The sequence below is a fragment of the Solanum tuberosum genome, unplaced genomic scaffold, assembly GCF_000226075.1.
Source record: "Solanum tuberosum cultivar DM 1-3 516 R44 unplaced genomic scaffold, SolTub_3.0 scf00096, whole genome shotgun sequence".
Lineage (NCBI taxonomy): Eukaryota > Viridiplantae > Streptophyta > Magnoliopsida > Solanales > Solanaceae > Solanum > Solanum tuberosum.
In genome coordinates, this window is record NW_006239025.1 from 1,728,313 (window position 1) to 1,753,773 (window position 25,461).

Below are 25,461 nucleotides of genomic sequence, written 5' to 3' on the forward strand. Positions count from 1 at the left end.
GGGGGGGGGGGGGGGGGGGGGGGGGGGGGGGGGGGGGGGGGGGGGGGGGGGGGGTGGAAGGGAGTTATATATTGTCCACCGTTGGTCTCTATGGTAGAATCAGTTGGGAGACTGAGGGCCGTTGGTTTATCCTGTGGCTCCTTTTCATTTTGTGAAACATGAAATTTTAATAATTCATTTTGCGAGGACTATATCCACCATGCACTAATTTTTTTCACATTCTTATTACATAGTTAGGTTACATTAACATAAATGTTGATATAATGATAATTAAACTTGTATACGTACACAAAAATTGAACCTTTATAAATATAATAGCACTAATTTTTTCACATTTTTATTATATAGTTAGGTTACATTAGCATAAATGTTGATATAATGATAATTAAACTTGTATAGGTACCCAAAAATTGAACCTTTATAAATATAATATCATTATTCTAACATGCATGCTCAAAATTACTCTTTCTAAAAAAAGTTAAAAAATTATAAATGTTTTAGTGGAAAATGATGATATAGTTTCAATTGTTTGTTGGGATTTGATTTAAGAAATTTTCATTGGGTTATTAAACTAGAGAAAGATTATTCTTCTACATAGGAGACAAAAAGACAAAATTATTTATTTTATAATAAAAAGAAGACATCATTTTGCACTCTCAATAATATTGTCACCTTCGACAAGGGATTAATTAATTTGTTTATAATATTGCATTGTTATTACTTATAATTAGTACCTTATAAATAGTCATTCCAATAAGTTAAGTGTTTAGGTTTGCTTCCCATTATGAGTAATTACTAATTAGTCTATAATGATATATCAACTAATGTTGCTTTTCAGATTCACACTCACTCTCTCTTTAATTTAATTTTAAAACTTGATTAAATTTATTATATTGGACCACTTAGGAAACTAAATGTTAATAACAATAGTGTTTCCCTTGTTGAAGAAATAATAATTCAAGTTCAACATAGGAGTATTAATTAAGTATTTGGCCTTGTCATTATGTTGGATCATTAATTTTAACCAAGGATTTTAATTAATCATCCCCCTCTTGAAGAAGAAAAAACTTGGTCAAACTTAATATTTACATCATTCTAATCAATACGTGTCATATATTTCACTTCAATCAATAACATACACTAGTGTAAATTATAGTTAATTTCATAGTTTGAATTTATGAATTAGAGTTTAAAATGCTATCACAAAATTCATTTATTTTACTAGGTTTGAGGATCTATTAATTTATAATTCTATTTAGTGAATTTTCAAATTAACATTCTAATAAAAAAAGATACTGAATTCGAATAAACTCTACAAGACATTTTATTTTTAGAAAATTTAGATGAACTCATAATTCGAATATTAAATCTGCTTAAGGTGTTATCATTGAGTATATATAAATTTTCACCAAACCCCCCATACCACCCCCACCCCAACCCCCATGCACCCCAATGGGCCAAAAGAAGCAACAAAAAAGGGGTAAGATAGAGAAGATGGAGAAAGAAACATGAGCATGAATTATTAGGTGGGTCCTAAAAATAATAAGCAAAGTTATGTGGCCAAAGAGAAGGCAGGTGTCTATTGATCCATAGTAGATGCCCAAAATGCCTGGAGTATTAAGCTCATGATTGGTCAATACAACAGTACATACATATGATGTGCTCTATTTAATTTTGTTATTATAAAATAAAAAAGGGACATCCGGCAAGTATGCACAAAACATCTCATGTTAGTAGAGTCAAGAAAAAGGTATGTCGTGCTTCATATAGTGTGATGTAGATAGCCTACTCTAATGCAAGAATTAATGACTGCTTCCACAACTTGAATTCATGACTTATAAGTCAGACAAAGACAATTTTATCGTTGCTCTAATTAACTTCCCTTCAATTTTGGCATTAAAATATGTGGAGAGAGTATTTATAATATAACAAAAATGTCATTGGCTTTGGCTTCTAAAAGTACTACTATATACTAAATGGAGCATGACGGATATCATGATGTGTTTTTCACATATAAACAAATTAACAAAAGTTTTTGGTCCTAGCTAAACTAATACTATATATATATATACATACTATTATCATGTGAATGTCTAATATGAGAGCTGCACGATATAAAGTAGACAAGAACGTTCAAGGTTCATATATACCGAATGGCAAAGTCGAAAATTTTGTTACAGTCTTTCAAAATTTAATATATATGTATATATAGTAATATAGTTTTTGATATACATATCATAATGTTTCGACATAAGATATCTAATGGTTACTTACTATAATTTATAACATATACTATTAACTTTTTCATATGCTTAAAATAGAGTACGTAGGATTAGGATTATATTAAGCAATTTAAAGATATATATAATTTTTGTAAAGTGCATGGTTAGTTGATGGGGAGTTAACTTTCTAATGATGTAAGATGTATAATTATTACTATAATATAGTCCTAATCCTACGTACTCTCCTAGTCTCAGTGGTGGATGTAACTTTTGGTTACGAGTTCATCCGAATCTAATTTTTTCGATGTAGAACATAAATATATCTATAAAAATCCGCCTAAGTTTCACAAATATATACTCCCTTCATCCCAAATTACATGCCACATTTTTTTTCCCGGAAGACTAACTATGTAAACTTTGACAAAGGTTTTAAGATGTATTTTTACATCATATTAATATGGAAAGAACCACATCTTATAATATTATTCATGTAGTTGTCAGATACCTAAAGTTTAGTTTTAAAATATTAAATTAATTTTTAGTCAAATTTATAAGCTCCAATCCAAAGATCAATTAAGTTGACTTTCGAGAAATGAAGAATGACAAGTAGTTTAGAACGTAGGAAGTATTAGATATGAATCAAAGACCTCTAATAGTACAGTAAGGTTTCTGCACAAAAAAATTGAAAGATCAAATTGACCAAGTTTAAATCTCAGATTCGCTTCTATCGATCATAATATGCTTACTTTTCATCCTTTTGACCGGACTAATATAGGATTATATTCATCCTTAATTTTATCCGGACTAACTTTAATGATGATATGAATATTATAAGTATAATAATACGTTCCTATTCACAAATGCTAATTCCAATTTCCACCAATGTTTAGGTTTACCATCACATTAGACAATTAATATACTAGTACAGTAGTACTTAGCTGATTAAGTTTAATTAGTTTTTTTTCTTAATACTTACTGGTATTTAATTAGGTTCTCTGGGGCTGTGGCATTATCTAACATTTTAAATAAAAAGGGATAGCATTTTTATTTATTTTTGCTGTATAACTAGATTTCCACCTTGTTATTACGCAGATAATAAAATTTATTCAGTCTATGCATGCGCCCATTGTCCACTAACAAAATAATAAAATGCACATTTTTAGTAGTACACATGTCGACATTCTAAGGTTTAATCAAAACAAACTCATTGGATTAAGACAATTTGATAGGAGTACAACATAATTAATGAATCCTAAAAGGCTAAAACTGAATGAAATATGTATATAGTCACTATCATTTTATTGGTAGTGTGACCTATGGTCTGGTAGAAGCCTTAGTGTGTGGATATGACAAGGGAGGTCCACACGCAAAAAGAATGGTGACAAGTGAGGCTGGCTTGAGCGGTTGAACATTTTCATTATCAATCGATAAGTTAAAGGTTCGAGCCACATTAAAAGGTAAGTGAGAACATTATTAATATACTAGGTGATTTCTTCTCATTTGCTGAAGTTTAAGTGAGCAGAATTATTTGATACTTGTGCTAGTGACAAGTTGGACTCAATAAAGGGTAGTTTAATACACAAAATAACCCGAGTTCATTAAAGTGCAATCAAGGACGGCACAATCGCACACTGAAGGACGCGATACATAGTGTTAGGAGCCTATACTTGATGCAAGTATTAATACCTAATTCTACAACTCAAACTTGTAACAGGACAACTTTACAATTGCTTCTAAACTCTCCTTCGCAAGTTGACTCAATTATTTTTCAATTAAAAAAAAGTTGGTAGCTGAAAAGGTTCTCATTTCCCCTTGACATGCTAAGTTTTGGTGTCTATATCATCTCTCATTGCTTCTATACCAAAAATAGAAATGCTCATGCTATTTTATTTTTTTTCTAATATCTTAAAGTATGCAAAAGCAAGCATCATCATTGCTTCTTCAATTCTAGAATTGTCTAAAAGTGCATCATCATAGCCAAATTTCAGGGATTTTGTCTGTAAATTCCCAGCCAACAGATTCTTGCAATGCACAAATCCTGCATTTGCTACTGAACTGAAGTCACCAAAAGCAAGTTTTTCTTTTTCTCCAGTTTTTACAGCTCACATATCCAGTTTTTTTACAGCTCACAAAGTTTGAAACAACTGCAATCTATACAAAAACCTAGAATCTTCAAACATGTGCTTCCAACAAGAAACTCCTGATTTTGCACATATCCTTTGACTCGGAAACTTCGTGACGCTTCTAGAAGTTCCAGAACTTTCCCAGGATTTCTTATGACTAATACTAGTAACTGACTTCATTAAGCTAAATCACTACTGACATCATATTGGCTTCTCAAGTTCCTAAAGGACCAAATCTTCTAGTCAATTAAAGGAAACAAACAATGTTAAAACTAAGTTTGCCTGTTGGGGATACCTAGTACAACACATCAACAAAAAGCATATGGACCAGATGGAAAAATCAAGAAGAGAGAGTTATAAAGCAAAACTAGTAATCAGATAAAAAAGCACCTTTTCATGAAGATACTATCAGATTGCTCTCTATATCATAATTCTCTAACACCCACATAATACAGATTCTAAAATGGCCCACAAGAAGCCATTTCCACCTTTTACTAACAAAGTTCCAAGAACATCAAAATGCTAAAAGTAAAAGATAGCACAACTTGGATTTTGTGAAAAAAAAAAAGGAGTTTATTAAAGGCATATTCAGCTGAAAACAATTGAACCAACAAACCAATATCTCCTCAAAAAGCTGCAGAAGATTAAGTCAAGGGACCAATTTTCAATAACGTGTCAACACCAATGAGAAAGGGTCCCCAAGGGAACCAATGGTGACATAGATTTTGATACAAATCTTAAAGAAAAAACTTTTGAGTGTCCTTTTCAGTAAAGAGGCTATTGATTTGTGTCATCTTGTTACTAGTCCAACCCACATAACATCAACTTTTGGGGATACCCTCTTTGCAATAATGCTTGACATCATTGCATGCCTCACCCACATGACTGCCAACACTCAAAATCCTGAACAAAAATTCAATTATAGGAAGGGGAAAAATGATCTCTTTGAACCACCTACCTTACAGCTTAAATAACAGATATAATATGTTGCAAGAAAGCAAAACTAAGTCTTTGGTGCTGTCTATGTTTTATATGAGATGACATGTGCATTGCACATGTGTAAATCTGGATAGCCCACATTTAGAAGATAATGTTAAATAGGGAAATGAAAGCTTGGACGTGGCATCTAACAAACCAGAGATATGCCTGTTTCATTTGATAAATGAAGCCAAAAATGGAAAAAGAATATCACAAACCATGACCCATAAGATATAATAAACAATATAGATAGGATTTCAGATAAGCGGCCTCATAATTGCTGGATGCTTCTTTATGGTTTGTTAAGACTACTTAGTGTATACTCTTTAATAACTTGAAGACAAAATGACTGTCATATTTGTTTCCACCTAAATAAAATTCTTTTAGGCTCAAAAGGCATGGTTTTGATGTCTTTTTGCTTATGATAGACTAAAACCAAGGCAACTGCTTTGACTCAACTCAAATGGAAATTCTCAATTTCCAAACAACATAATTTTTTTTTTCTTATTACTATCGTATTTATCTTCATGAATGTCTTGATGAAATTGTATTAATCTGCACAATAGTACCTAGTCCCCCAAAACTTACTTTCCAACTTTCTTCTTTAAAACTATCTAGAACTAACGACGAAAATGTTGGTAAGAATTTCAAAATTCTGCTAATTAAATTACTAAACACAAGCAATTTAACAAATTGAATATTTATAAACCTTAGGCTAATGCATATGCAGAGTTTCTGTTGAACTCCTCGATTCAACTATCAATCTGATGCCCAACACAATGAGGAGTCTTTCTGAATTCCTAGAAGTCTAGCACCTTCCTTAAAAGATAAAGCAAACAAATTAAAACTTTTACCATTCTTTTTTTTTTTGAAACTGGTAACATTACTTTCACCATTCTTTTTATTATCCTGTAATGAGATATCCACTAGACCTAACACCTAACACTTGCACTGACTTGGATAACATCAATAGACCATTTTTATTCCTCACTAGAAGAAAGCTACAAAGACAACAATAAGCAACATCACAAAACTCAATAATCAGAAATAGAAACAGACACAATAATTATTCAGCCACTCCAAAATTGTGTATCTTTAATGTTGTATTTCCTTTTCCATAGCTACTTTGATTTGCTGTTCTAGCGCCGAGGGTCTTTCGGAAATAGCCTCTCTACCTCCACAAGGTAGGGGTAACGTTTGCATACACTCTACACACCCCAGCCTCCACTTGTGAGATTACATTTGGTATGTTATTGTTGTTGTTACTCCAAGATTGTATATTAAAACATTTGAGAGCACCACATCATTAAAATTTGGCGGGAAGCATTCTACTTACAGAGGTTTTAAATTCACAAACTTAAAATTGTTAGATGAGATGGTAAAACATCAAATATAAATTTGTTAGAATGAGATTTCCAATATTAGCCTACAAAACAATCCCGGTAAACATATGGTATTTGGGCCTTACTCACAACCCAGACGCTAGCTCATGAGGAGGATTGTCCAAGTCCATATAAGCAAACCACCAATACAAACTCCAACCACATCTTCACACCCAAGCCCAATGCCCAAGGCCAGCTCTCCCAACTGGAGAGTGCACAATATAACATTGGGCCCCAAACATGGAACGACCTAGCTCTTATACCATGTAAACATATGACACTTGGGTCTAACTCAACCTCAAAAGCTAGCTAATGAGGGAAAGATTATCCAAATTCATATAAGTAGATCACTAGTTCATTACCCAACCAATTGGCATGAAAGAAATTTACTTAATATAGCAAAAATAGTGACCAAAGAACTACTACAGTTATTTACTCTGAAAAAGAAAACAAAGTATCACTGCATGGTTGATGCTATAAGCAAGGAGAATGCTGAAATAAACAGAATGCAGAATCAGGTCATCTGCTTTTTTCTTTCGTACTCTTTTTATTGAAATCTCTGGATGCATCAAAAAACAGAGAAGGGGTGTGAGAGGGAGAGTGGAAGGGGTCTGGCTGGAAACATAAATTGAAAAAAGAAAAAAAAAGTTCAAAGGAATTGAATGCATGATATAAGCAACAGATTTAGCCCTTTACGAGCATACTGGAATCCATCTGTGTTAAGTGGTTAGCTTTCTATAATTATGTATTATATCTCTGTATAGAGTAATTCTTTTCCACAAAACTGATTAAATTAACCTCCTTTGATACAAGGTGGGTTCGCCTTGATAGCTATATTATATGATATAAGCCACACATATCATCTCCGACATCACAAATGTTCTAGTATCACTTTTTCATCAGAAAATAGAAGAACCCACAGCAGAAACAAATCCAAAAACTTTAAAGCACCAGTGGAGCATGTCGAAATGAATAAAAAAGAAATACTTTTCGAGAATGTATGAAACATATTCAATATAACATCCCACCATACCGCCAACCCGAAGCGAAGCAGCTATGAAAATAAGTCCTAGTTGTACAACATGTATATGTACAACTATAGATATAAGTTGTACTACTAGACCTGTTTTCATGTATATCTAAACTATTTGTAAAAAAATAAGCAATGATGTGCGTATAATTTGATGTATAACACCTATTATATCTGTCAAACAAAATACAACATATAGTTTGTTAAATATAGGAGCTGGGACAAATCAAATTTAAGAACATTACACTTTGAGCATTTCATGCCTCTAATGAAAACAAAGGCAAGATTCAGGTCCTGAGGCAATGCAAAGAACAGAATGGCGCCTACCACACTTCAGGCGAGGTGCGGCACACAAGCGATCAATAAGCGCACACCTCAAGTAAGGAATAAAACAAGAATTTAGAATCCAAGAGAAAAAGAAATATCCTGCAAGAGTAAAAGAGATGTACTCTTGAGACTACAATCAAAAAACACAACAACTGAGAATAAATGACGTGAGAAGATCATCAACTATCAGAGTTGGACGAAGCACAAGAAACAGTGGTCTTCATGGTTACTCTATCTTTCTTTTTTTTTAAATAAAAAATAAAAAAATTTGGCAAACAAGTTTGACTGCCCGTATCTTTTATTTCCTTTCAGTTCTCTTTTGGGAAAAAGCAAGAATATATTTTTTCTGCTCAGGCTCTGAGTTTTGTCTATGGTCTGTCATTTTGTTTCTTCTTGGAGAAAGGAGAAGTCTTCTGTTTATATTTTAGAGAAAGGGTCATATTTGCCTCTCTACTATTGAAAAAGGTTTAATATTGTCATATGTTATGCTATCAATCTATATATGCCCCTAACTCAATAGCTTGGTCACTGTTGTGATGCGATGGATGCTAAGCTGCAAAATGTTTAAGGGGAGAGTCAGTTTGCATTTTTGTTAGTTTGTTAGAGTCAGTAAGAGGAATATCCAGCAGGGACATCTCAATGGAAAGCATTGAAATCCATATCTGAACCCCATTTTAGCTCTTTTTTTGCTCCTCTAAACTTCTTCCTTATTTCTAATAACTTTTCATTCCTTCTAGATTTATTTTCCTTCTTCTAATGGCTGGTTAGTTGTGCAAACCATAACATTTTGAATCAGAGGTTTGTACAATTGAAATTATCTTTCAACTGCAATGGCGGAGTGAAATTCATATTTCATTAGAGATTAATTCCTAGGATATTATTCCTAAAAGTTTTATAGATGTGCATTAAGTAGCCAAGTTGCATGAGGAATGTATCATTGCTATAAGCATCCTACAACTCTTACAGATGTGTATGAAGTAGCCAAGTAGCATGAGGAATGTATCATTGCTATAAGCATCCTACAACTCTTACAGATGTGTATGAAGTAGCCAAGTAGCATGAGGAATGTATCATTGCTATAAGCATCCTACAACTCTTACAGATGTGTATGAAGTAGCCAAGTAGCATGAGGAATGTATCATTGCTATAAGCATCCTACAACTCTTACAGATGTGTATGAAGTAGCCAAGTAGCATGAGGAATGTATCATTGCTATAAGCATCCTACAACTCTTACAGATGTGTATGAAGTAGCCAAGTAGCATGAGGAATGTATCATTGCTATAAGCATCCTACAACTCTTACAGCTGTGTATGAAGCAGGCAAGTAGCATGAAATCCATCAATCCGATAAACACAATTCTACTCCATAATCCAGCTTCTTTCCAATAAATAGCCTGAAACCAAGCACCTAACACAGAGCTCCACAGCTATCCCAAGCCATCTAGTCTTCCATCGACAAACCTTTCAACTTTCTGTTACCTCACATACAATCTACTATGTAAACAGAAGCTAAAAGTACTTTCTGGGGCATCGATACGAGCCCAAACACCTCGACATTGTTTATGGAAATGAAGGAGGATATAGAAGAGAATGTTGGGAAGGATGATGGCAAGTCAGTTAAAGAGGAGCAGGGTGAAGATCAAGAGGAAATGTCGTTGAATGAAGTCTATGACGTCAAATTTCCGCCTGACCATCAAAATTTAAATCCGCTAAGATGTACTATGGAAGATGATCATAGAACCAGCGGCGAAGACACATAGAGAGAGAGTGAGTTTGTGTGTGTGTGAATAGAAACAATATGTAATTGCAGAATCCAACCGCTTCAATAAACTTGGGACATGAGGTAAAGCTTTAGAATTCCCACAACCCGATATCCAGACAATAGGCTGACACTACTTAAGCAAAATCATGGCAATGCCACTGCACAGGATTTTATGCCATCAGCTACAATCAAACTTATAAGGAATATGTCAAGTGGATCTCATTTTCAACTTCACAATCCTAAAGGTTAACATCATTCTGGGCTGAATTCATGGATCGGATTGACCTCTATTCCCCGTTCATTTAGACACGTGGCCAAACCAAGTGTCATTCTGGTGATAATAAGGGAGAATCAAGGGGTAGAAATGCTAAAAGAATTTCCCCAATGTGTTACTCAAGTGTTCTCCATTGCAATAAAGCTGCACAGTAGAGTCCCCTAAAGTGACCTTACTCCTACCACAGTTTCAAAATACCTAAAAAGTTTATCTATTACACTTGATCCCTGGAGTATGAAGTTAAAACTTGAAACTTCAAATTTTGAGTTTTTGAAGTTGTGCTTGGACATGCATTCTACTTGGAAAAAATTTTAAGTTTTGTAGTGGAAATCCGAAAACTGGTCTTTGTAGATCAGTTCTTCAAATATAATCAAATTTCGTGATCAAATATATATTTGAAGATGAATTTCAATAACTTACTCCCAAAATCTATGGTCAAACGCTAGCTTAGAGTTAGTTAAAGGAATTTCCAGCAGGAGCATCTCAGCTCTATAAAAATTGAGGTTTACAATACTGAAATTCCCATATCAGCTTCTTTTAATTGCTTCCTTAGTTCTTCTAGTAGTAATCACAGCAATAACGAATCCAAATTGTTTCATAAATTCATCCATAACATTAAACTAATGAGATCAAAATAGAATTACCGGATTCGGTTTCTGCTGATTAAGAAGAATTACAACTCCGGAACAATGGCATCAGTTATCCATCAATACTCCACCACTGTAAACACCTTAAACTGGATCTCTTTCGCTTCTTTCATTGCAGACACAGAAGGCGCGCTATTCAATTGGCTGTGTGAATTGTGATCGAACAAATCCCGGCGATTTCAACTTTTTTCGGGCCAAGGCCAGAAATGATTTTCTTCGAGATTAATGCCATGAGGCCCAATAGTTGGGCGATTCATGATTTTCATGCGATATATTCTCCATCAAAATAATAACGGATAATATATATGCTTTGTATATATTAATAATGAGTATACAGAATTTTTGTATATATATATATTACCTTTACCTTTATTGCTTTTTAGATATCAAAACTCACTCTAATGTCTCAAATAACAAAAATTTAGCTATCAAAATGCAACAAATGAGATACAAGAAGTTTATATTTCATAATTATGCTACGTAAGTATGTATGAAATATGATTATAACTCCAATTTTTGTAGAAAGTATATTCATTGTTGTATTAATTATAAAAAAAAATGAATCTCATTATTATTAAGGAATATTTTTTGTGCAAATCAATTGGACCACAATTCCACAAGTGGAATTCGAGGAGTGGATTATACACAAACATTACCCTTACCTCTTGTGGGAGATTAATACTAGGCATATTCTATTTATTTTTATTTTTTCATTCATCTATACCTTGGTGGGGAAAAGTAACTAGTATCCATATTTGTGCAAAAAGATAATGGATAAACAATGTTGCACAAACTAAGAACAAAGAACATAATTAAAGAAAAAAACGTAAAATTCATTCACCACAGAATTCTGTTCTTTTGTTTATCTAAACTTGATGGGTAAAATTCAGTAACTACTTGAATTGTAGCCAACCTCAACTTGTTTTGGACTGAAGCATAGTTGACTATGGAGTCATAGTAGTAAAATTTAACCCCATGTATTCTCAGGGGAGTATCATTGATACACTAAACTTCGAAAAACCATGGCAGTTACAACTTTTAGGTTCGTCGTTGCATAAACCTGCTTAGGCATATGCCGATGAAGACGGAACCAAAAAATATAAAAATCATGAAAGAATATATTGCAAAATCTCTAGTTCAACTCCAACAGCCCACACATGCACGCATGCTGATCTATCTTGTCACACAGCACCATCTCTATTATATATTGAAACCTAAATCTGCTAGTATACCATCCATCACATACTGCATCTGAAGGGAACAAAGAACTTTTTAGTCTGCAGTATTGGCTTGGAGCTTTGCGCGTATATAAATACACCTAGAAACTTCATTTACATGAGCGAATATCTTACCACGTATAGAGGTTGCTGAGAAAATCTAGTCCTCCTCCATAGGAACATCGGGGATATCAAACCTATCTTCTTCAATTGCTTTATTGATCACAGAAAGAGGACTTGGTAATACAGAGTTAAGAAAATATATTTTCCAATGATACAGCAGAAAAAATATTAATAGGAACATCCAACAAGTAACTTTAGCAACATGAATAAATCATACCTACATCTACTATTTTATTTCAGTCATTAGAGAACAGGAAATAAACAAGTTAAAAATTATCCATCTTGCAAAAAGCAACTAACTTCAACGATACACAAAACTTACAAACAGAAGACTGTTATTGTGCATGACAACCTATCCCATCAATGCAGATATGCACACACACACAGGAAATAGCAGAATTTAAGCATGAACTGTCACGGAAGATTTAAAGATTTTTTGTTTCATCAGCAGTTTTTAAAACATTAAGAACCCCACTATATTATGGCAATAGCAGGAGACGGTATAAATAGACCAAATTAAGCTCAAGCAGATATGTAACAGAAAGATTTAAACCATCAATGAGAGGATATCAATTAACATTGCATCATCCTCCTTTTCCCCACGACTTCTGCTCTTTTCGATTTCCCTCAATATGTCTGGTGTAATCTGCATTTGAAAGCACAAACATAACTTGAATTTGCTTGCATCAACAGAAAACAGAACAGCAGCAATGAAAAATAAAATACAAAAGCATACCAATCTATGTCTTTGCCTTTCAACAAGTGATCTTATGTTAGCTTTATCCTCCTTCCTCATCTCAGTTTTGTACCTGTAACAATATTTGTCCACATAGTATAAACAATATTCAGAACTCTGCAAAAGCTATCATGTTATTGGACAAATTGACAAGAATGTAAAAAGGAAAGACCCCATAATGCAAAGGTAATATCAAGGTTACCATTGAAGTGCTATTAAAAGAAAAGAACATAACATCACCTAAATAAGTGACAACACTTGTCTACCTAAAAATATACTTAGAAAGGCAGTGTCAGTCATACAGCATAGTGAAGTAGACATTAGGAATTAACAAGAATTGTTACATCATGTTCCTTAATATAAAAGAAATTGTTGTTAATCATCATTTTACATTCCCATTCTGTCAATAAATTTGTAATTATATATTCAAATAAGAATTTTAATCCACATGGACACTAAAAAGAATTTAAAGCATGTATGATTACTTGAAAGAAAAGATGATCAGTAGAAGGCAAGACGTCAATGAATCTAATGTGTAGCTTATCAATTGGGTTAAGTATAAGAAGTAATCTTGAAGCTTTTATCATTCAAAATAAGAAAATAACATTCGAGCTTAATTACCATTTTGACATAAAGAGGAAGAAACACCACAAGAATGAAAGGGTGAAACTAACCTCTGCACAAATACAAGAAGTGACAGGTGCCAGATCACAGGCATGACTCTTGTTTCATCAAAGAAATTCATGAAGTGTGCTACCATGGCATCAAGTACACGATAGGGCAAAGCATATTTCTTCTCAATCAGTAACTTAATGAAATAACTGCAGCAAAAAGAAAGAAAAAAATGATCAGACTAGTTGTAGCGGAAAAAAATAATCTGCATAACGCAGCATGACTTGCATGATTGAACATATTCTGATGCTTAAAAATTCCAGCTGTATAGTTTAGCTCCCATTGATCTCAATAAAAGCAACTATTTCCTGTAGGTCCATTCCTAAAAACTAAATACAGAACTTTTCCCCCCAAGAATGCAGACTGATGTAAACTAATGATACTTTACATTAACCAGGATAAATAATTAAATATCCTAGTATACAGTTCAAAAGAATGTAGACTGATGTAAACTAATGCTACTTTACATTAACCAGGATAAATATCCTAGTATACAGTTTTTTACTGGCACTTGAATCATGGGTAAACTAAAAGGAAAAAGTTCAAAAGAAAGCACAACATGAAGAATACCTTGTTGTGCCACAATACTCCATCTCTGCAAGTTTCAGCAGCGCTACACTGCATACCAGAACGATTAAAAGTTAAAGACTTCTCAAAGAATGAGATATTACAGTGACAGCAGTACCTTGATAATAACTGTCTTTATTTGCAAAAGATGAGAGGAAGTTGCAACAAGAATAAGTTATAGAAATAGAGTACTCTTTCTGTTTCTAATCTTGTCCTAAGCTAAAATTTCCAGTAAAAAATGTGAAGTTTGGTTATTGAGCTACTGACTACTCTTAGTGTATCTATCCTTTTGGAACTAAAACCCAACAATTTAATAGTATTTCTATCCTACTTAACATGTGCCTGCTCTTATTTCCTTCTTTTGAAGACATGAAGTCAAATTACTACAAAAGCCAGTCAAATTATACGCCCTAAAGTGGGATGAAGGCTGTACACAATTTGCAAATGGTTTTTTCATATTCACTGCAGGCTTGTTTTAAACCAAAGAGGCAGGTTTTAACCATGATATAGCAAAGTATACATAGTTTACTAAGCTAGCAGTTCCCATATAAGCAATTTGTAGGTGTATGTACTCCAATTATTAGAATGAAGGGATCACAGTATTAGGGACGTGCAGAAACTTGTAACAGATTTCAGTTCACTGCATAAATTTCTAGCATCTTGCTTGAGCTCTTTATTAGTATTTTAATTGAATTTCAGATTCTAGTACATTGAACCGAATGCATTTCTTCCAGAGCACTTGTGACACCAATCATCATAAAATAAACAGGTAAGAGAAGTTACCACATAACTTTGTCAACCATATAAATAGTGTAGGGTGAGAATCATTAGAGAAATTCTCATGGTTCTCACAAAAATATAGAAAGACCATCAGCAGAACTAAGAGAATCTCACGGTACAAATATGATGACATCTTCTTTTAAAGCCCTAAAAATGCATGTCACTGCTACCACTATAAATATTTCCAGCAACCATACCTAGCATGAAGATGCGGAATGGAGACCTTCTCAATAACACTCCCAAAGATCACAGCCTCCCTCAAGGTGCATGTCCTTGACTGGATCAGAAAATAGACATTTCAGAAAGCAGGATACGCATCATACACATATACAAAGAGATGATACAGAAGATAGAACTATATTAAATCTGTGTGTCCTGACAATGTGAAAGTACATAAGAGTATCCGAGAAAACTGATCTCAACACAGGATGGCCGTGTGTTGCTAAGAGATTAGAAAGGCACATAACAACACTTTCTTTTCTTTTTCTTTTTTCTCATTGAGAATTCATGCATAATGAAAGTTTCCAACAACAAAAGAAAAAGAGTCAGATAGTACATAAATTGTTTGAAACCCAGACCCCCAAAAAGGAAAGGAAGAAAAAAAGAGGCAGCACACAATTGTAATATCTCATTGCAAGCAAGGCTTTGAAACACATAGGCAACTTTTGACTACATTTATCCACTTACTAGCTTTTGGTTAACTAAAATATACAAGAAGAATGTCAGATTCTCAAGTAACTCCTGCTTAACAACAAAATTCTCAGCATGCATGTAACACCAGATTTCACCAAGTTTTGTTGCACAGCTGTAACAAAATACCCGTAAAGTAGAGAAGCAGATAAACAGAAAACCCATAACCCACTTTTCAATATCCCTGAGTCACGGCCTATATTTTGCTGTAAAGCAAGTCATTTAAACAATCAGTAGGCAATCAAAACAATATAGCTAATCAAATCATTGTTAGTTTCTACAAAAGAAGTTGTAAACTTTGGACATAAATGCAATTCTCCAATCATTTAAAGAATTTTTTCACAATGGTTTTATACCTCACACAAAGGAAACAAGATTCCCTTATTGAAGGCAGCAGGCTTATAAAGAGATTTCTTCAAGGATTGATACAGAGCAAAATGCAATCTCTTATTCTTGCGAATATCATCTCTAACTCGTGGGAGCAAGACCAACTTGTAGAAGCGTTCTGCCTTCTTGACACCCAAATTTGAAGCAAATATTCTTGTGGCTTGGTACATTGCATTTGGTGACCATTTCTCAGGTTCTGTTAAATATAGAACATCTTCCCAATATTGCAATGAAGGAATATGTTTGAACGCTTTTGGCATCTTGCCTGAATTGTATTTGCTAAGATGCTTGCCAACACTGCAAAACAACCACCACCAGTCAGCCAAACTAAGTTTGTAGACAAAGAAGGACCAGGAGAGTCAACATACCCTTTGTATAACTCAATGATCGATTCATCCAATTTAGGCATTGGTTGCACTGCAACAAACAAACATAAATCAGTTCTCATAGTTAAATAGCCTTTATTATTATTATTATGGATAAAGGACATTGTCAAATTGCTGAAAAGAAGTTTGATAACGAATGTAATTAAAGCTTGGGTTGCTCAAGAACAGTCACAAGTCAAATATTGGTGATAGTTGTTTCCTGTTCTGAAATGACAGAATAAAACCTGAAGAAACTTGTGCATTTTGTTCCTTGCTCTTTTCAATAAGGATTTGGCCCAATGTGCGTTCAGGGCGATTTTGTGTAGAATAAAAAGCCTCCAATAGCTTCTCATCCTCCAATAGCAACTTGTCAACCTCATCCTGTGTTGAGGCGCAGAAAAAAAGAAGTCATTAACTGTTGTGAACTGATACCATGATAAACTGGGAAAAAGAAGTGACCCGTTTCTACTTCTTGAAAATTGAAAAAAAAAATCTTGGTAGATATCAGTTAAGATCCAATTTTTATTGTATTAAACAGATAAAATGCTCCTGTTGTCGCTAGAAAAGGTCAAGTCATAACCGACGTCAATGAAAATCAACTAATCAAGCAACTAGACCTCAAACCAAAATCAGTTGAGGTAGGCTTTATAACTCATCTATATCCATCTGCGCTATAACCCTCTATGGGAATCCTCTATGTTTCAGTTATAGGAAGTTCGTGAAGCTCATACAGACTAAACAGTTCCATATCAATGAAACACAACAAAAAGTTCAAGCAATTGTATAGTTACTACATCAATCAACCTTCCTAGCAGCCACTAAGCTAGTTTCACAAAGAGGTTACCTCCAAATCACCAAATTGACTTTGAGTCTCCTGAAACCCACTAAAATTATCAAGGTCATCGTCATCCTCCTCCTCAACAGCTCTAGTTGCAACATCCTCTGGAAAAACTATAGCATTAGGATTTCTCTCTCGTATCTCCTCCTCATCTACTTCCTTCTGCTGAAGTAACGCCTCCTTCAATATCTTCGAGCTAATGCTAGACGATATAACCTGTCAACAACAAACAAATCCACAATTAGTTCTTAAGTTTATTCAATAAATTTCTTAACTACTGATTTCAGCCGAAATCGTTTAGTGTGATTTGCCTGTTGTTGCTGCTGGTGAGATTTAGGAGCTTTTGAGCGTTTCTTCGAGGAAGCTTTAGATTTGGAATCATCGTCAAGGAAGGGTTCTGGATTTGTGAGGCGTTCTCGTTTCTTCCCCATTTTTGCTTTTGCTTAAACCTCTGTAGCTCTCTGGGTTTTTAGGGCTACACTAATTTGCGCCAACGTCTAATAATCTATTATATATGCTGTCTTTTTTTTTTCTCCACATAAAGTTTTTTTTTTTACTAACTTAAAAGGATTACTGAAACCAAAAATATTACTGTGGTTTTAAAATATAGAGCTTGTTTGAGTTAGTTGATTAAAAATAGAGGTAAGTTATATATTTAGTTGATCGGTAAAAATAAACTTATACTAGTTAAACATATAATATATATATATATATTATATTTTGTTGATTATTATTAAACAGCAAATTAGTATTAAAAGTGAAAAATAAACAGTTTTAGATGTTAAAATTGATAATACTCCTAACTAGTTAATGTGTTACAAAGATATTAATTAACATTTTTTTTGTTTAAGCAAGGAAAATATTGTTATACACTTATACTCCCTTTATTCCAAAAAGTTTTAGCAAAAAAAGTGTCTGGATTTTATTTTTTTTGTTAAGGCAACTGGAATATCGTTATACCCTATCATCTCAAATTAATGGTTGATTTAGGCAATAATTAATAAGTTATTGTTTTTAACATTACCTTTATACTCCCCTCGTCTCAAAATAAGTATTGCTTTAGCTCTAACTTTAGTAAATGACACCTTGCATATTGTTTTCAACTATACCTTTGTACTCTCTTCATCTCAAAATAAGAGTCGTTTTAGCTCTTTTCATGCCATTAAGAAAAGCAATAAATATTGAGAAGAATAAGTTCTTTAATCCAAAGTTAGACAGCTCTGTTATAATATGTTACTTGTTAGGAACAATTACCGGATAGATGTTATTATCCGTTAGACCATAGATTTTGAAGTTGAAACTTGAAAATTTGAGTTATGAATTGTGTTTGGACATGCATTTTATTTGGGGAAAAATTGGAGTTTTGTGAGTGAAAATGAATTTTCTCCTAAATACTGGTCTAAGGCAGTTAAATCATAAATTTTCAAAGTTAACTGAGGATACTGCTTTGTAACAAGCAGACTGGGTTGGCTTCTTTGGTATGATTACCTACAACAATAAAAAGGGAACTGTACAAACCATGGCTTCTATAGTATCATCTTCAAAATGTTGTATTGTTTGTGTGCGCCACACATAATTAAATCAACAAGATGAACTCCAAACTAGTTATCATTATTGGAATTTGGCAACAACCTCTCTATCTCTCCGAGATAGGGGTAAGGTATGTGTACACTCTATTCTTCCCAGACTCCACTTGTGGGATTACACTGAGTATGTTGTTGTAACGAGTAATTCACCATAATCCTGATCCTTTATCTGAATTAAGCATTGATTTTAAAGATGCAGATCTACTAGTGTGTTCCAACTAAGAACAACTCATGCCACAAACAAGAGAAGTTCTACCTCTGCTATGTATTGAACTATTGAATAATATTGAGCAGAGAACTTTATGCGCAAAGCTCGACGATATGATGATATATAGAAATAGAGGATGTACAATGGAGGCATCACTTGCCATTTATCAGAATATATCAGTTTTTCAATACCATGAAAAGCTTAACATAACCGTAAACTCATTAAACAGAAACGAGTATCCAAATCAAATTATAAGCTTCTGTGACAGTGAAGCAATATATTGCTTTGATGAAATAATATGAAACTACAGGTACATTTTCACAACCTTGGGGCAGGAAGAGCAGCACGTGGGGTGTCCCAGTCAGTGACAATGTGGTTCCGAGTGATCTCCTTTAGTGAGCGACAGCCACTCAATGCCATAGTTAGCTCAAACTCATCGCGCAACATTTGCAGCACTTTTTTGACTCCAGCTTCTCCTTCAGCAGCCAATGCGAAAACTACTGGCCTTCCAATCTGTTAAGGACAATACAGAATGTCACTCGCTAAGATGTTTGAAGACGAAAAGGAAACATGGCATAATATGTAACTGTGTGCTTAGCCAACAATGAACTGGTTTTGGAATGTGTTAAGACTGTCCCATTTCCCATTTACCCATGGAACTTGTTCTCCAATATTTTACCAGCTGTTATTTATCATTCACTGATTATGTTGGTATAAATTATAATGCCTACTTTTCTTGGTTCTCGAAAGTGCAAGGGACTTCTATTAACTTTGAATTTCCCAATATAGCGGCCTAAAAGGGAAGATACTAAACTTGCTTTGGACTGAGGCGTAATTATTGTATTACTACGACTATTAGGGAGATTTAAAATCACTTTCAGATTGTTGACCATTCTCAAGGCAGATTTTGGAAAAAGGTGCTACTTGGTCTACTGGTGAGTAGATAAAGATAAAAGATTGAGCTATGTGCCACCAATCTAGGTCCAATCAGTATATGGTACTTACAAAAATGCCTGAAGCTCCAAGTGCCAAAGCTTTAAAGACATCTGTTCCACGGCGGACACCTCCATCCAAGAATACAGGGATCCTGCCTTGTGCACCTTTCACAACCTGGAACAACAGCATGAACGGAGAAAATCAGGATGTGTGTAGAAGCTCCCAACAGAAGGCAAAGAACAGGTAACAGGAACAACAAAAGAACAAGTACTGTTAGAAACAAGTCATGTACCTCTTCAAGAGCTGAGATTGTTGCAGGGACATAATCGAGCTGGCGAGCACCATGGTTTGACACAATGATACCAGCTGCTCCAGCCTGAACTGCAAGCCTAGCTGCAAATCCAAGATGGTAAATTGTTTCAGCATTAATGCATGAACATAATAGGACTGAATAATAAAAGAGGGTAGATTATTTAGAGTATTGAATCATATACCATCCTCAGCCGTAAGTACACCCTTCACCAAGATTGGCATTGAAGTGATAGTCTGGAGCCACTGAACATCCTGTTCAAGTCCAAAAAGAAATTCTTGACATATGAATTTTTTCTCGAGATTCATTTTTAAGCACAGAATGTCCATCACAGTTTCAAATGCAATGCAAGTTCATCAAATCTTTTTTTGTCATGTCAAATTGAGTTTCAACTTTCAATCCTAACCTCAGTGCACTTGAACTACTGACAAACTGAGGTTCTTTTCCTCATTGACCAAAAAATATGTGTACTTCATATCTTTAGTGTTTCTACCAATTTGAGATTAAAGAATAGTTCTTGGCCTACTGAATTCTCAAGAAATGATGGAAAAGGGGAATAAAACATGGAATATGTAGGATGACCCGAGGAAAGGCAATGTACCTTCCAGCTCAAAGTGCGATCAATTTGACCAGCAACATACGAAGCTAATCCAGAGTCATTAGCCTGCAACAAGAAGACAATTTAAGATTATACATAAATAGATTCTTACAAGAAACTTGATGCACAGATCAGAGAAATATCTATTCGTCTACTCACTTGGTCCATCTTGCCAAGGTTCAATCCTTCAAAGTTCTTCAATGTCAAAAATGGGGGCAACACGAATCTGCAAGGCGATGAAGATAAAATTAACTTGTACAGCTTCATATATTAAGTTCCTTATCTGATTGAAAAGGCAACACAAGTGACAGTAATATTAGGATATATACCTGTTCTTAATATCAGCTTCTCTACGTCCGAGCCTTGGGGTATCAACTGTGAGGGCTATAGCCTTGAAACCTGCCCTTTCAGCTCTCCTCACAAGTTGAGCAACAACATTCCTGTCCTTGTAGACCTGAATATATGAGAAGATAGATACATTTTAGACATAACATGGTGTGTGTACATTTCTCCTAAATTTTAACAGTAAGTTCATGCTCACATAAAGCTGGAAGAAACGGATGCCAGGTCCTGTTGAAGCAACCTCCTCAACGCTGGAAGTGGCCCAAGATGACAATGTCTGAAAGACAAATTTGTGTTGCGTTAACAAAGTGAAAAACACAGCGCTCTAAGTCAAATACAAGTACTTTAGATCAAAACAGCTCATGAGGCTTCAAGTGCCTTCTGAGGAACCAGTAAATAGTTGTCCTAATATGTAATCCTTCTCCTTCCCGGGGAATAGTAATTACAGTAACAAACAACAACTAAAGCTTGAATTAGCTGCACTGAAGAGGCAGAAATCATACATGAAATCTAAGGGTGCAAAGATATACTCCCTTTTCATTGAAATGTCTTTTCTGTTCATGAATACTCTAAACACCAAGAAGTCTAACCCCGTTTAAATTTATTAATAATGAACAACAAATTCCAAGGTTTCTAATCACAAGAAGAGAACCAAATGGAAATATAAAAGAGCTTGTTTTCTGAGGATTGACCGCACACATTAAATAAATAAATAAATGCAGGGGAAGCAAAATGATGTTGCCTGATTATGTGATCACTTCCAGAAACTTAAAGCTTCATTTATTGCAATTATAACATAATTATATGCAAGGTATGAAGTGCAAAGCCAAAGTTGACTCAACTGCATCAATTGTACTATGCATTTCAAAAGAAGATTTAAAGTCACCATTGGCTGAAATGATATTCGTATTATCGAGACTCCTAAATTACTTTATCGACATTATGTAACATCAGCTATGAGTCCATCATATTTGCAATCCATAGGCATTATTATAAAATTAGAGTTACTATTGAGAACCAAGTGAGACTCACCATGATTGTGCCTGCTGCTGATGCTGCTCTTGCTGTAGCATACTCCCCTGCATAAAGCAACCAAGTAATCAGACTTCCGAAACACCTTAGAATTTTTCCACATAAAGAATACTCGAGCCTTCAAAAAAGATGTTTAGTACTACAGGTAAAACTATTGCCATCTGAACTCTAGAATCACTTCTAATAATCAATAGTTAAACCAAATGTGACCAACAACTTTCTCAAGTAGACAGAACTCAAAGCCTCTCAAATATGCATGGATGAAAATTCACAAATCTTCAGTTTATTTGCAACAGTCCATTAACATATTACTTATGTCCTTTGAGGTTAGTTGCGATAACATGACATAAATTCATAGTTACACCCAACGAGTCCAGATAGTAAGATTATACATTTAAAAACTTGTATGAGTGCAAGGTATACCTTCAGGATGTGCCATTTTCTGAAAGGCTGTTGGTGCAATCATGATAGGCATTGAAATCTTGAATCCTAGCACTGTGGTGGTCATGTCAATTTTGCTCACATCAATGAGAATACGGGGCCTAAACCTGTATCGGTTGCAAAAGAACAGAATATGCATGTGAATATAACCCCAAGAGTCATATTTTATGTAGTTCAGGTCTTAGAGCTAGAGCTACTTACAGAATTCTTGAGAAGGCATTTCTGTTCTCAGCCAGAGTCCACTGGTCCTCAGCTCCCGAGGCATAGTAGTCATAAGCCATCTTTGGCAACTTTTTCTTGGCGATCTCCTGATACTCCGTAACATTGGTTACTTCCTCCATCTTTAGCAGTAATTTCACGCTCCCCCTCCAAAATTCCTGACGCTACACAAAATTAGCACTGTTGACAAGCCTTATTGAAGATACATATTACTGTTAAATCATATGACAGCAACCAAGGAAAATATTTTACTCAAAGAAACTTCATCTACATCATTTTCTAGTATTTGGTTGGGTATAAATTAAGTACCATACAGTTCTTCAAGAAAATGTTTTTGTCATACCATATGCGCCTTAATTAGTGAAGATAAAGAAGTATGCATCAAACATGTGAAAAAAAACTTAGATAAACAACAGATTCTCTATGAGACTGAATGACTTCTACCTATAATGTCTAAAAAGTTAGTTAAAGCAAGTGATATGAAGTAATTAGAGCTGGAATCGATACTTAAAAAGAAGATGACTTCCACCTATAAGTGAAGGAAGTCATCGAACCCCTTTGATGGAAAACAGTTTCCTCCGTCAATCAAACAACAAAAAATGACTTCATCATGTAAAATATTTCCCAGGATAAAGTTTTCTTCATGATTAGTGAAGAATCATGAAGAAGCAGTATGCATCATAGATGTAAAAGCAACAATAGCCTCTCTATGAGACTGAATGATACAAGAAACTTAACATGTTTGATAAAAACAAAAAAGACAGCTCGGTGCACAAAGCATCCCAAGTTAACCTAACCTAATACAAGCATCGGTAGCTACTTTCACAACTCGAACCTGTGACCTATAGGTCACATGGAGATAACATGTTTGATCAAGAAACAATAAACAAGAAGGCAAATGAAGAAACTAAGCTTGGCAGAAACAGAACAAACCCCATGGCAAATGAATCAAAAAAGTAGAAAAACATCAGACATGCATGCAGTAAACAGAGAACTAACATCTAATAAGACTCCAACAAACAAGATTCTTGAAAGTAAATTAAAACTAAAAAAAAAAAGAGTAAGGGAAGTTTAGAACAGACCTTGGACTCCCAAGCTGTGTTGAGAACACTTTGTGCTTAGTGAAAACCAGTGAACAACTTGCTACTAAAATAGTAGAAAAAAGAAAACAATAATAATACTGACAAAAATGGGGCAAGAAATTAATTAAATAGGAATTAAGAAAAAGACAAAAAATGTATGGGGTGGATGAATAGAGAAGCACAAATTTGAGGATCAGTTTTTGGAGGTGAATATTTTAAACCACATCCGATTAGGGGTATGCAAATGTGTGGCTCTCTATCGCATAACCTTCTTCTGTGTTACATAATTTCCCTTCACTATCATCCCCACAATAATATCCAAAAAGATCATTCATATAAGTTCAATTAACGGTAAAGTTATCTTCGTATGACCTATATATGTCCATAAATCTTTTAATTTTATCATAAAATCATCCGAATAATACCCTGCCACTTGTCAATACAAAAAAACAGAGGGTTATATGAAGATAAGAAGGGAAACAAAACGATAAGGGAAGATGAGAACTGAGAGTCACTGTCTTCTACCGAAATAGATACTGCTAAAAGTCGAAATATTCGATCAATATGAATGATTTCAAGTGTTAATAATTAAATTTAATATATTTAATACTAAAATAATTAGCAAAAGTTATGAGTTCGACCAAACTTAAAATTTTTATATGGGCAACTTCATGTGAGAATACATTGAGATGCGTGCAGAAAGAATACACGTGAACTTAAGTACCTTTAAAGGCTCTATTTTTTTGTTAAATAGCCATAACTAAATAGGCATGTTGGTTAGGCAGTTGAGTAGTAGAGTAATATGTCATGTTGCGTTTGTCAAATGGGAAAGAGTTTTAACTTTTGTGATGTACAGTTTTTTAACAATTAAAATGGCCTGTAAAATTAAATAACAATCTAGTTGTACAGTAAAACAGTTCAAGGGATCGATGAATTTTCAAGTTTTTACTTGAAAATTTATGATTAAACGAAAGCTTAAAATATTATTTGGCTCAATTCTAAAAATCGTAAAAGTTCTTATTCATATAATTTGAATTCAAAATTCACATTTGTGACTTTTCTCAATTAAGAATAAGATCAAACAATTAATAGGTACGAAACACCCACCTTCGCATATACTTCATATGTCCCTAATTACTTGTCAACTTTTGAATTAACACACCTATTAAGAAATAATGATTGACATAATGAATTTATCATTTTACCCCTATTAATTATGAAATTGATGAATTAAAAACTTAAAATTTTCAAGAAGTTTTACTTTTTTCAAAGTAATTAATTGATGGTATAATAGGTAAAAAAACTTACAGAATATGGCAAACATCCATATATATTCAAGAAAAATAGCTATGTTTTATTTTTTCTATGTTATATGGATAAAATTAGACTATAAATATCAAAGTTAATTATATACAAATAAATAATTTTTTTATATATATTTAATATAATAAATAAATATTAAATAGGAAAGTAATTATTGAATGCCTAATTAATTATGGCAAGCACATTTGTGATATTTTCCCATGTTTACCATCATCAAATTTTTCTCTTTCATCAATATTCATACATCACATATTTTCTGATTT

General features: G+C 33.9%; 2 protein-coding genes and 1 long non-coding RNA gene across 4 annotated transcripts; all 3 read right to left on the reverse strand.

Annotated features, from left to right (window-relative positions):
- Nucleotides 1-4,331: 4,331 nt before the first annotated feature.
- On the reverse strand, nt 4,332-11,009 carry LOC107060824 (uncharacterized). The gene is made up of 2 exons (XR_001473549.1): nt 10,744-11,009; nt 4,332-8,161 (listed from the first exon to the last, which is right to left on the reverse strand). It is a non-coding gene; the product is annotated as an uncharacterized lncRNA (long non-coding RNA).
- Nucleotides 11,010-11,648: 639 nt separating this feature from the next.
- Nucleotides 11,649-17,621, reverse strand: LOC102602942 (bystin). Its single transcript, XM_006348316.2, has 12 exons — nt 17,433-17,621; nt 17,128-17,337; nt 16,529-16,664; nt 16,287-16,335; nt 15,888-16,215; nt 15,039-15,118; nt 14,065-14,112; nt 13,497-13,643; nt 12,823-12,895; nt 12,657-12,732; nt 12,099-12,203; nt 11,649-11,997 (listed from the first exon to the last, which is right to left on the reverse strand). Exons 1-11 carry the CDS (start codon nt 17,550-17,552, stop codon nt 12,124-12,126), a joined length of 1,347 nt encoding a protein of 448 aa, XP_006348378.1. The 5' UTR covers nt 17,553-17,621; the 3' UTR covers nt 11,649-11,997; nt 12,099-12,123.
- Nucleotides 17,622-19,020: 1,399 nt separating this feature from the next.
- On the reverse strand, nt 19,021-24,163 carry LOC102603281 (peroxisomal (S)-2-hydroxy-acid oxidase GLO1). Of its 2 annotated transcripts, none has more exons than XM_006348318.2 (12): nt 23,876-24,163; nt 22,776-22,951; nt 22,557-22,681; nt 22,134-22,180; nt 21,301-21,378; nt 21,089-21,213; nt 20,919-20,985; nt 20,763-20,825; nt 20,346-20,415; nt 20,144-20,244; nt 19,921-20,025; nt 19,021-19,428 (listed from the first exon to the last, which is right to left on the reverse strand). In XM_006348318.2, exons 2-12 carry the CDS (start codon nt 22,913-22,915, stop codon nt 19,234-19,236), a joined length of 1,116 nt encoding a protein of 371 aa, XP_006348380.1. In that variant the 5' UTR covers nt 22,916-22,951; nt 23,876-24,163; the 3' UTR covers nt 19,021-19,233. The 2 variants fall into 2 exon arrangements, with proteins under 2 accessions (XP_006348380.1, XP_006348379.1); XM_006348317.2 differs by having other exon boundaries at nt 22,776-22,957; nt 23,876-24,010.
- Nucleotides 24,164-25,461: the final 1,298 nt, after the last annotated feature.

Bases quoted from the DNA above. Each gene is read 5' to 3' on its own strand.
- LOC102602942 (XM_006348316.2), bottom strand. From the start codon at position 17,552: ATGGGGAAGAAACGAGAACGCCTCACAAATCCAGAACCCTTCCTTGAC. The intron at 16,336-16,528 runs GTTTTATTCTGT...TGTTTGTTGCAG, and splicing joins AAATGCACAAGTTTCTTCAG to TGCAACCAATGCCTAAATTG. The intron at 12,204-12,656 runs ATATCCTCTCAT...ACTCTGTATTAC, and splicing joins GGATGATGCAATGTTAATTG to CAAGTCCTCTTTCTGTGATC.
- LOC102603281 (XM_006348318.2), bottom strand. From the start codon at position 22,915: ATGGAGGAAGTAACCAATGTTACGGAGTATCAGGAGATCGCCAAGAAA. The intron at 21,379-22,133 runs GTGAGTCTCACT...TTTGTCTTTCAG, and splicing joins CAGCAGCAGGCACAATCATG to ACATTGTCATCTTGGGCCAC. The intron at 20,245-20,345 runs GTATATGATTCA...TTGGATTTGCAG, and splicing joins TGTACTTACGGCTGAGGATG to CTAGGCTTGCAGTTCAGGCT.